Source organism: Micromesistius poutassou, assembly GCF_964030765.1.
Source record: "Micromesistius poutassou genome assembly, chromosome: 8".
In the NCBI taxonomy this organism is placed as follows: Eukaryota; Metazoa; Chordata; class Actinopteri; order Gadiformes; family Gadidae; genus Micromesistius; species Micromesistius poutassou.
This window is the reverse complement of record NC_140278.1, coordinates 2,621,525-2,633,270: the sequence shown is the minus strand read 5'-3', so window position 1 is coordinate 2,633,270 and position 11,746 is coordinate 2,621,525. Positions and strand designations below refer to the sequence as shown.

Genomic DNA, 11,746 nt, shown 5'->3' with positions numbered 1-11,746 from the left:
CTCATGGTGCCCTGCCATGTCAGTTAATAGGGGAGATAATATGTAACACCAGTTAGTATCTCTCATCAGCACTTAAGTAAGATCAGACATAGGGAGCGGCGTTATACTGAATGCGGTCGTACATGAGGCCTTAGGCCGGTGCAGATAATCACAGCCGATAATCACATTGTTTTTATACAACAGTTCTACTTCAGTTCTTTTATTTAGTCATTTATTTGGCTCAGACAACACGTATAGTTCCACACTGTTGCCAAGTAGGCCTAACTCATATATATATTTCCTGCATACTGTGCTACATACTGTGTGGTTAGAAATGATGTTGCTCGATCATTAATGTATGGTTATTACTAGATACCCCTGCCAAGCGAAGTGATACATGTATTGTCAAAAATCAACGTGCTGTTGTACTCTATTTCAGCACTGCTGAGTGCCTCTTGTCCATTCAAATGACTTGGTTGGAATCAATTGTTGTATAAGGCAGGTTTTTGAAACTATGACGACACGCTCAGTATAAAGCTTGTACGCAGGCTCGTGGTTTTTTACACATTTGAGAAGAAAAGTTACACCTCCACCTTGTGGCTTGCATACTTACTACACCATTTAGAGAAGGGACTGTGGACTGCTAGACTAAACGTAACGCCCCCTGCTGCACATTAAACGAAAAAAGATAACTTTGAAGAATGAGATATGATGTTCAGTAAGTATTTAAACGCTGGGGTTGTTTAAAGAATTGAGACTATAACTTTTACATATTATTGACAGATCAAAAAACCTGTGAATAAAAAAATGATTTTTGCAAATAATAAATAGTAGTAGTTTATTTATTTATTAGTAATAGTTTATTATATTATATTTTTATTTATAGTTTAAACAGTTTATTGCAACATTTCTTTACTTTGTGCAGTGGTGGTATTTATTCATCCAATTATTTAAAATTATTAAAAAGTCTTAAAACATTCATTTTTTTCCTCGTGTCCAGTTCACCAACTGCTTAAAGATGTGATGAGTGCATGATTGACTGTTATAAATCTAGGTAAAAATAAATAAATGCTGCTGTACCACACCTACAATTTAAAGACAGCAGGTAAAAGTCAAAATTCAGAGTAGTGTGGATGGAAGTTTGTTGAAGTGTTATTAGGTGAGTGCTGCATGCAGTGCTCAACTATTGTTCTTCTGGCTTTCTTCTTTCTTTCTTTCTTTCATTATTTCTTTCTTTCTTTATTATTCTCTACAAACTTTGGGACCCCAATCCTTCCACAATTTTTTACCTAGAGACTCCATTCCAATTTTAAAATGTTCACATATGCTTGGAATTGTGCGCTTTTTAAAAATATTTTAAACTTTTAAAGATGTTCTACTTTTAAAATATTATTTTTACACTGCAAGACATGGGAGGGCAGCGAAGTCGTCCGTGCGGCCATGCGGCAATATGTCACAGCCACAGTTAAATAAATTGAAGTCTGGCTCTCAGAAGAGAGAGGGGAAGAAAGACTGGGAAGGAAGACAAAATTGAGGAAGTCAGGTTCTGACTAACTCATTTTCTAAGAAAGGTGAGCACAAACACAAGATGAAACCCCATTCTTAACTACCTCCGTTATCGTTGCTAAAACGAACAGAGACAACCCAAAGCAAGAGCAGGCAATAGGCTACACTTTCACATGATGAGGGCTGGGTTATTAAGCTAAAGGATAAATAAAGTGTACGGTAGGCTAATATTAACAGCAGGCTACTGATTTAAAGCCACCTAATATAAAATTAATACTAAGCCGTTATTAGGCTAAATAATAACCTATGGCATATAGGCTAGTTATCCGCAGACGTCATTGCATTACCAAATGGCAATATCATCCTATAGCCTATATCATCCTAGCTGCCTGCTAGTAAAACTTAATTGTTTTAGCGGGGGGGGGGGCTCATCAGGACTTCTTGTATATAGGGCCCAGAATTTGGTGCTACGCCCCTGGCTAAGATGATTATAATCGATTGGAAATAGGATTGTTATATATCGTCGTTTGTGTGTGGGGATCCTCGTTTATATGGCTAGAGCAGGAGTCGGCAACCCGCGGCCCTTTGGCGCAGAAGCTCTGCAGTGAAATTCAAAAACACTAATTCCATTAAACCGGATGAGAAGGGGGTGTTTGATCATCTCATTATAGCAAGTTGTTGAAATCTTTCTTAGGAAAAACCCTGAGCTAATATTGTTTTTTGCTCTTGCAGGTCCCAAGTGTTGCTGGGAATCAATGCAACAACTTGCACTGAACTGGACAGTCACAATTCAATTGTTTGAAATGTTCACCAGTGTTGTTATTTTACAGATGAAGTTTCATTTTCAAAAAAAGGGTTAGGCTGATATTTTTAATGATGCAATTGTAACGGGTCAGGAGACGACCCAAATGCAGCACACACAGGCTGGCAGACAGTTGGTAATGACTTTTATTTAACACGTTCTTTATGGACAGTTCAGAGATATCACGGTGGGGTAAACTTGCTTCGTGGTAGACACAGAGTGTCCTGGGAGGACTGAGAGTTGGACTGATGAGCAGAGAGTGGCAGGCAGGCGGGTGAGGAGAAGGAGGGGCCGGTGGAAAAACACTGGGAGCTGAAGTGAATGAGATGACGGAGAGGGGAGATCATGACAGCAATGATATTCATTTCATTTACACATGATCTGAAACTGCAAGGCCTACTAAATTTTACCTTAACCTGTTAGTTGATTTTTTCCTGCTTTCCTCCCTCATGTCTTGTTAGATATAACATCCACTAAAATAAAAAAAAGTTTTATTGCAATTGCATATATTCATTGCATATATAGAATATATTGCATATATTCATGTTAACATTGTTTACTCCATTTAGACTGTTCAATCCCTTCACTTGATTTAAGGTATTTAACATTTCTCTATGTCTTAAACTATGTGGCACTCACTCTATTTTCTGCAGGAAATTTTCAAGCATTTTCTAGTGTCACTTACTATCTATACTTGTAAGATAAGATGTTCTTTATTAGTCCCTTATATTAGATATATATTAATTTTAAAAAGCATATGAAGATTATTCTACAAACCATAATACACCTGTGGACAAAGGAAGGCATTTACATTTTCTATGCCATGTGTATGTCAACAAACATACATTTAAATGTAATGTACACTAATGTAGACCATCCAATGCCCACAACGGCTTGACTAGTTATTGTTCATTGTCAATATTTATGACTTAACAAAAGTTTAAAAATGAAACAAAACTAATAAGAGGTCAGCAGGAAGCTGAAGTGGATAAGAGAGCAAGTGCTTAATAAAATACTTCATATGTGGAAAACTGAGTAACATAATAATAATTATTATATTATAATAATAATAATGTTGCCAGTGTATCCCTGTGGAGTGGCCCTCTAGTGCTGCTCTAGCCTGGGCCTAGAGGACACATCAGACTCTCTACAGTCACGCTGCGCTCAACGTTCAAACTGTTTCAACTTTAGCCCAGTTCACACTGACCTCACCATGAGGATTCAGATTTCATCATTGTTTGATCTTCTATAACCAACTGCATCTAGGCAGCATTCTTCATTTCTAAACCTAAATACATGTTGTATGTAGGGTTCCTCTTCACATGGCGCGTTCACCATACCGTTCAACAGTCACCTCACATTCTCATATTCCCAATGCCAAATCTGAGTGTCCATTGCTTCCCCTAGATGCTCATCGTGTGCTGACTACTTCAGTTATAGCCAGTTAGAGCTGAGATGTGGTGGCTAACTAGAGAATATCATGCAGAGAGGAACCCAGGGTGTTGAAGAGTGACTCTGTGTCCGTCTCTGGGTCAGACAGCAGTTTTCCAAGCAGTTTCTAACTATGCCACGTGTATGTCAACAAATGACGGGAGAATATCATTCTCTTGAAATACAATAAACACTTACTTCAACCCTGAGTTTAACCCAACCATTCGTTGTGCAGGGAACAAAACCAACCTGCCTAATGCTTCGTAGCCACAAGAGGATTACTATTTGGACTGTTTCAGTGTGACATTGATATTACAGCCACATAGTGATTGAAGCCTTGGTTAAAGCATTGTGTGCGGGGGAAGTAGTCTGCATTTACAATGATTGTATGATATACAAATTGTTGTCTGTGTTGCTGTCCAGCTTCAGCTCACTGGAGTAGTTCTTATCTGCAGTAAAAAAAAAAAAGCTTTCTTTAAGCAGCACGTTAGTTTATTTAAAGAAGGATCAGGTTTACATTAGTCATTTTAGTGACACATTTCAATGTTTTAGCTTTAATAAAATGGCTCATTGTATCAAGAATAAATTAATACAGAATTCCTATTTCACACTCAATAATCACTTAATTGGGTAGGTATTAAAACAAAGTCCACCAAAGCCTGAAATTCAATCATTATAGAGGATTGTTTTTGCTTTGCTGTTTAAAACATTCGGTGTTAGTTTAAAATGACAGCAGTAGGAATGGTCACTTCAGAACATAATAGAGAGCATACATCTCATCAGCAATAAAAGTGTGTTGTTCCTGAGGTCTTTAATAAGGTTCACTCATTGAACCTTATTGGACGGAGAACCAAATATAAGGGAAACAAGAACACTGGCTTCAGACTTTCAGCAGTTAATAACAATCATCAGGCTAGTGCAATAAAAAAAATCATGAATGAACAAGGACAAGTTAATTACTTCTCCTATACCTTTTGGCAAAATCTAAGGCCTTTTAATACGGAGAACAGAATATCCAAGTAATCAAAAGTATCAAGATTGAATGATCAATTATTCGTCGCAAAATGCATCTCACTATGTTAGGAATGTACCTCAAATTAAAAGGTACATACATTTAAATGTAATGTACACTAATGTAGACCATCCAATGCCCACAACGGCTTGACTAGCTATTGTTCATTGTCAATATTTATGACTTAACAAAAGTTTAAAAATGAAACAAAACTGGATATGTGCCTGAATTAAACAGGAAACCATGAGAGGTCAGCAGGAAGCTGAAGTGGGTAAAAGAGCAAGTGCTTAATAAAATACTTCATATGTGGAAGAGTAAAAGTAATATAATAATAATAATTATTATTATATAATAATAATGTTGCCAGTGTATCCCTGTGGAGTGGCCCTCTAGTGCTGCTCTAGCCTGGGCCTAGAGGACACATCAGACTCTCTACAGTCACGCTGCGCTCAACGTTCAAACTGTTTCAACTTTAGCCCAGTTCACACTGACCTCACCATGAGGATTCAGATTTCATCATTGTTTGATCTTCTATAACCAACTGCATCTAGGCAGCTTTCTTCATTTCTAAACCTAAATACATGTTGTATCACTTAGAAGGGTTCAACTGGTTCAACTGGTGTCTGTTGACTGGCTTTAGGGAGTGTGAAGTTATGTCATGCCGGTTGCCATCTTGTGAGACTGAACTAATGGAGGTAGCGTCCTCTTCACATGGCGCGTTCACCATACCGTTCAACAGTCACCTCACATTCCCTTTATTCCCAATGCCAAACCTGAGTGTCCATTGCTTCCCCTAGATGCTCATCGTGTGCTGACTACTTCAGTTATAGCCAGTTAGAGCTGAGATGTGGTGGCTAACTGGAGAATATCATGCAGAGAGGAACACAGGGTGTTGAAGAGTGACTCTGTGTCCGTCTCTGGGTCAGACTTCCAAGCAGTGATGGACATCACAATCCTGTCGGTAGAGATCATCACATAAGATATACATTACATGAAGTCAATGTACAAGGTAGCCATGATCAAAATAGACCATAGGTAATGCAACCAACAAAGGTATCCATTACTTAGAATACAACCAAACTAGCTGTACATTAGCTAATACAACCAAACTAGCTGTCTGTTGGCTTATATAACCAAACTAGCTGCCCATTATCTAAAACAAACCACATAGATGTCCCATATGATAGCATTATAATGTGATGATATCTTGTGATGTCATATGAGATATATACAAAATAAGCAACATAAATAGTTCTCACCGGTCGTCTCTGATGCGATAAAAGAATCCATAGCCATGCTGCACCATGGGAGCCACAGCACCCAGGACGGTGGTGTACCCGACCAGGCTGGACGACAGCGTGAAGTTACCGCCACCGCCACTGTGGAGACACAGAGACACACACACACACTCACTCTAAGAAGTCGGTATCCGGTTGCTTTCAAAAAAGCAAATGCACAAGACATTGATGTTTTTCCTTGCATCACACAATGTACCCGTAACACACACACACACACACACACACACACACACACACACACACACACACACACACACACACACACACACACACACACACACACACACACACCTTAATGATTGTTTTCAATTCATCAAGCAGGTTTGAGTTTTTACCGCACCTCTTGGCATAAAGTGGATCCATGAAGAGATGTGGAATAGGAAGTCCCTCCTCCTTAGAGACCAGATACAGGCCCAGCAGATGCCTGTCAAAACCTGCAAGAAAGAATGCAGAATGCAGAATTGCAAAAAATTGTGATGACAGATATCGTTTAACACGTATGCAATCAAAAGGTTCTCTCCAAGATGTCCACAGCTATTTTAGGAATGTCTACAATACATTACAACGTTGGGAAACACGCAGAGAAATAAACCACATGTCACAGAAAGAGGAATCCCACCTTCTCCGTTCTGGGCCAGAGCCATGAGTTTGTTGTGCTTGATGACCGCCTTCAGCAGAGCTTTCCTCTTCACATCCTCCTGAGAGTTACCATGGAGATCAATGAAGGACTTTAGACATGTACTCACTTCCTGTCCTTCTGTCACAAGCTCACACGGACACACACACACACACACACCCACACCCACACACCCACACCCACACACACACACCCACACACCCACACACCCACACACACACACTAACAGTGCACGTGGGGTCGGTCATGGCCTGACACCAGAGGACGGCCTCCTGGGTGCAGGGTCTCATGGTCTCCGTCCTGCCGTGGTAGAACCTGCGCGTCATCGCGGTCTCATAACAACTTCCTGGTCTGAAACGAGGGAGAGTTGAGTCCAACAGGTCAGAGGATGTGCGGTGGTGAAGACGGAAGAAGGGCATGTTAGGCTCAGTACCTTCCATGCTTTCGGTAGTAGGCTAACTGCATTGCCAGCTGAACAAAGGTATCAGGATGGATTTTCCTCTGTTTAATGGCGGCTTTTCCAAAGGCGGTGAATGCATAACAAACAAGCTGCAGGTTTTGTGCCTGGGAAATCAAGCAGAATATTAGTAAGTGCAAATAACATTCAGATCCGGATCGAACGACTAATGTTTGCTCCTTGCTCACCGTGTTCCTGTACTGATGTTTTGCCAGGGTAATGGCACGTCTGACTTTGTCGTCCACTGTGAACACCAGTTCTTCAGGGAAAGGCATGGCTCTCACAGCATCAGAGCCCTGGTTATAAACAGATGACTTTAAGTACAGAGGCCAGGACAGTGTCGGGTCTAAGGTATTCGATCCCTAATCTCTGCAGCCAGCCTGCAGAACGAGATGCCCTACTCCTACCTGCTCCTCAAGGACCTGTATCTGAATTAACTGTCAAGCCCTTTCCCACTGTCAAAACAACATTGACACCCACTAACATCTGGCTGTGGTCTTCAGTAGGTAAGGTTACAATCTGCATTCAGTGCCGGGACAAAGGACTGCAGTAGCCACAGGTATTTATCGACTCCGGCTCCAATGTTAACAGACAGCTCGGTCACACGGTCCTGTGTGATGCTATAACGGGCGTTGAAATTCCAGATGTTGGGGTGTAAACAAACAGGAACTAGATGCAACAGTAAGTTACTTTCTTTGTAGCTTCTTCCGAGTTGGAAAGAGAGACTGAATAAGTGAAGATATAGAAAAGTAGTAAGCACCGTAACATTTTCACAGTCCTCCGTGCTGCATTCGACAGTTTACTAACCCTATTTTCCGGGGGGTTCACTACTTTGAAAGTGACACATCAGATAAAAAGAAAGGCATACTCGTCTACTGGGAATGGGAAATGGATCAATCATCAATCACAAATTGATAGCGGGTCTATAACAAAAACCTTGTTATCTTTTTTGGCCCGCATAAGCGTGGCATAAAAAGAGCTGGAGTCTCCTTGGATCTACAGTAGGCCCACAGTTTGAATGTGATGCTTACCGTCCACTCCCCACCTGTGGCTTCAAGTCTCTGGTCTATGTAATAACACAGAGACACCAGAATCATAGCATCGTAGGGTGCGTGCTGGAACAGACACACAGTTCACATTGAAGTTAAGGCAGTAAAAAGGTTGTGTTGTCCCACTGTGTTGAAGGGGTGCAGGAGGAGGATCAGAGATGGGAACTTACATCACAGTTGGATCCAAACGTGCCATCTGCGTATGAAATGGAGTTGTACGATTTGTCTCCCCAGCGAATGGTGGGGTCACCTGTTAGAGTTTCCAACGTCAGCTGAGATGTGGGAAAGAAAATAAAGGCAAAAAAACGTTTTTGGTTGGAACACTATCAGTCAGTATCACAACACACTGGTTCTAGTGATCTGGTTTTGAAGTATGTACCGGAGTGTAGTCTTCTGCGCTGGCATAGGGTTTAGCGTCGTCCAGAGAGAGAACAAACAGACTGCTTTGGATGGTCTCCAGGATGCTGGTGTTGACGGGGTCAATGCTGATCAGATGCTCTCTGGCCTGGGGAGGTGGACAGAGAGGAGCTCTGAGGTATGGTGAGACGTTCGTCGCTACACAGTTGAGTTTAACAAACACCTCTAATACGGTACGGTAGACAGCCTCACCTTGGCCCAAGTGGTTCTCTCTTCTGAGGTGAGGGCAGCGACCCCATCTCCTTCTGGCCCTCCTTCACAACACTCGAACACATACTGCAGCTGCCTAGAAGCATGATATGCATATCAGCGAAAGCCTCAAAATTGAAAAAGATGTAAAGAAGTGAAACAATTAGAGAAGTGAAACAATTAAAATTACATTTTGCCACTGGAATTTAAAACTGTAAAAGTTCTCCAAATCCAATGCTGTCTGTTGAACAACAACAGACAGCAGGACTTACTGTTGCTATAATTGCAGACAATAGTGATACAGCAAATATAATAGTTAACCTTTAAGATAAAGGGTGTTTCCACAGAGCTCAGCGTGTACGCATGCCCAGAGATTGTTGTACAAAACAACAAGGTTGTTGAACTACCACCCTCATAGCGATAAAACATCTCATATGACCGCCCCTCCCTCGGACTGAGCAAACATTCACCTTTGATACACTGTGTGTGTGTGTGTGTGTGTGTGTGTGTGTGTGTGTGTGTGTGTGTGTGTGTGTGTGTGTGTGTGTGTGTGTGTGTGTGTGTGTGTGTGTGTGTGTGTGTGTGTGTGTGTGCATCAATGATACCTGAGCAGCTCTGGAGGAGTTAGAATCTTTCCATCACAAAGAACATCAAAGGTAAAGATTCTCCCACGACACATCACCACAACATGGGAGGGACAGGGGCCCTCACTCTCTGGAAGAATCCCCAAATAAAATGAATTGCTTAATTGCATTGCCTCCTCTGTATGTAAACAAAGGAGAGGGGTAGGGCCAAATACATTTGTGATGAGGAAAATACAGTACCTGTTTTAAAGTAGTTGAGGATGGTGTCCTTGGTGACTCCAGGTACCTTACAGGTGCAGAACAGCATGCGGTACTGGTCCATATCCAGCCCTGATCTGCCAGCCTTATGAGGAGCCATCCTCTCCCTGACAACAAACATGGAGACACAATCAAGCACAGGACAAACACCCCTTTGATTGGTGATATCTGTGATGTGTGACGATATGATGTACAGGGATTCTTACGTGCGGATCAGGTCCCAGTATTGCAGCATGTGCCACATGCCAACACTGGTCCTCTGCAGCTGAGTTCCTTCAGCGGGGGGCCAGCAGTGCTCCAGGTAGGGGGCCGGCCCTCCAAAGTTGACGTTGAGCTGAGAGGGCATCCGCACCTCCAGGTAGGCCGTGTCCAGCCACCACTCCTCCAGCTGGGGGACAGAAATACAAAGATGAATGAATGCTCAGAGCTCAAACCTAAGACAATCTGCTATGGCAGAAACTGTAACAGAAAGTAAAGTCATAGGAAACGATAAGCAACCCTCCCACGTGACATGTTCTCTGCTCATATACAGTTGTGTTTTATCCAGTCGCAATCTTTAACATAATCTGTTCACATTGGTGTGTTTTCGTAGCACTGAGCCTAGAACATACTATGCGCCAAAAAACAACAGAGTATATCGTAAAGGAGTATATCAATGCTGGATTTCCTCTTTCTTCCAATACATCTTCTGCATTGGATCATTTGTCATAAGACGTCAGGAGAGTGACACCAGGTGTAACACTCACCCAGTTCCTCTTGGAACTCGCTCTGTGGAGTAGTTTCTGCTGCAGGACTTGACCAATGCCCTCTTTGAAGCTCCTGACATTCTCCACTGTAGCCTCGTACTCCTGCTCGGTTGCAAATGGACGCACTGAAGAGAAAACAAACCCTCCAGAATGAGTGCTACGGGCGGTTTATTAGTTATGTACCTGGGCCTGGTGTCATCACAACTATTTAAATAACAACTTTGAACGAATACGGGAACACTGTGAAATCTATTTAGTGATCACAAATGTGTTTAATCATCGTCTACCTGCATCCAGGTACTTGGACAGGCTCCCCTCCAGCGAGGGGACTGGGAGCGGAGGAAGGCTGTCCTGGTACTGAAAGGTCCGCTCTTGCAAAGTCGCTGACATTTGATGTGCCATGATGTGTTGTCTTAACATTAAAAACATAAACAACTAGTTCAGTCTTACGGTAAATACTACTTGAACACATGAAATACTAAATATTTACTTACTTATATTTACTTAAATATATGTACTATATATAGAGAGATTTACTATTATTATTTATTTACTATTACTATTATTATTTATATAAATAATGATATATTAATCAAATAATAATGGGTATTATTTGACGTGTGTCTGTGTCTGTCTGGTTAATAGTAACGGGCTCTTTGTGTCTAACGACTCACAGTAACGTCCTCCTAGTGGACCTTAATGACACTTGGACTTCTTTAGACACCTTATTATGTTTGAGTAATTAAACAAGCGTATGCTTTGCAAAGTGAAAGTGAATGGTTTAGTGTTAATAAATGGTTATGAACCGCTTCCTAAAAAAGAGTAACGTATTAAAAAAAAAAAAAGGGCGATCGTGTTCTATACAATGTTAATATGTAAACATGTTAACGGGGTTTCTGGGGTCAGAGACGCACCAGCGGCTGCACGTCAGACCGATTACATTACGACGACCGCAATAAAGTGGAGACAAAAACTCACCTCTGTTATTCTGTTGGACGTTTGTGTTAAGTGGCGACTATCGCAGCAAGCTTCTGAACCCCTTCCACAGGGCGGACTGTGGCGGCTGCTCGCTTCTGTGTTAATTAAAGGAGCAGTAGCCTGGTTCATTAAAGGAGCAGTACCCGGGCTTTCACCTTTGCCCCACTTCAATCCATAGAGATATATACTGACTAGATATCGCTTGATCTGCGCTGTATGTATGCGTCAATGTCGCCGCCATCTTGCCGCGGGGTAACCACCCACCTGAATGAATGAACGTCGATGGGACAGAGGTAATTTCCCAGTCAAAATCACTCTGAATCGCCTTATTTTTAAGCAATCTTTAAGCAATCGAATCCAATAAAGTTTTAGGTCAGGAGTGTGTTGTTTGTATCTGTGTTAT

The 11,746-nt window shown here is 41.6% G+C and overlaps 1 protein-coding gene across 1 annotated transcript; it reads right to left on the bottom strand.

The window, feature by feature from the left end:
• Nucleotides 1-4,198: 4,198 nt before the first annotated feature.
• crot (carnitine O-octanoyltransferase) lies at nucleotides 4,199-11,564 on the bottom strand. Its single transcript, XM_084471589.1, has 17 exons — nucleotides 11,344-11,564; nucleotides 10,653-10,777; nucleotides 10,366-10,490; nucleotides 9,826-10,007; nucleotides 9,602-9,726; nucleotides 9,383-9,491; nucleotides 8,781-8,874; nucleotides 8,551-8,676; nucleotides 8,342-8,443; nucleotides 8,154-8,237; nucleotides 7,311-7,418; nucleotides 7,099-7,229; nucleotides 6,893-7,016; nucleotides 6,648-6,726; nucleotides 6,369-6,462; nucleotides 5,990-6,109; nucleotides 4,199-5,685 (listed from the first exon to the last, which is right to left on the bottom strand). The coding sequence occupies exons 2-17, from the start codon at nucleotides 10,765-10,767 to the stop codon at nucleotides 5,565-5,567; spliced, it is 1,839 nt and encodes a 612-aa protein (XP_084327715.1). The 5' UTR covers nucleotides 10,768-10,777; nucleotides 11,344-11,564; the 3' UTR covers nucleotides 4,199-5,564.
• Nucleotides 11,565-11,746: the final 182 nt, after the last annotated feature.

Bases quoted from the DNA above. Each gene is read 5' to 3' on its own strand.
- crot (XM_084471589.1), bottom strand. From the start codon at position 10,767: ATGGCACATCAAATGTCAGCGACTTTGCAAGAGCGGACCTTTCAGTAC. The intron at 10,491-10,652 runs GTAGACGATGAT...TTTTCTCTTCAG, and splicing joins GTCCAAGTACCTGGATGCAG to TGCGTCCATTTGCAACCGAG. The intron at 7,017-7,098 runs GTACTGAGCCTA...CCCTCGTTTCAG, and splicing joins TACTACCGAAAGCATGGAAG to ACCAGGAAGTTGTTATGAGA.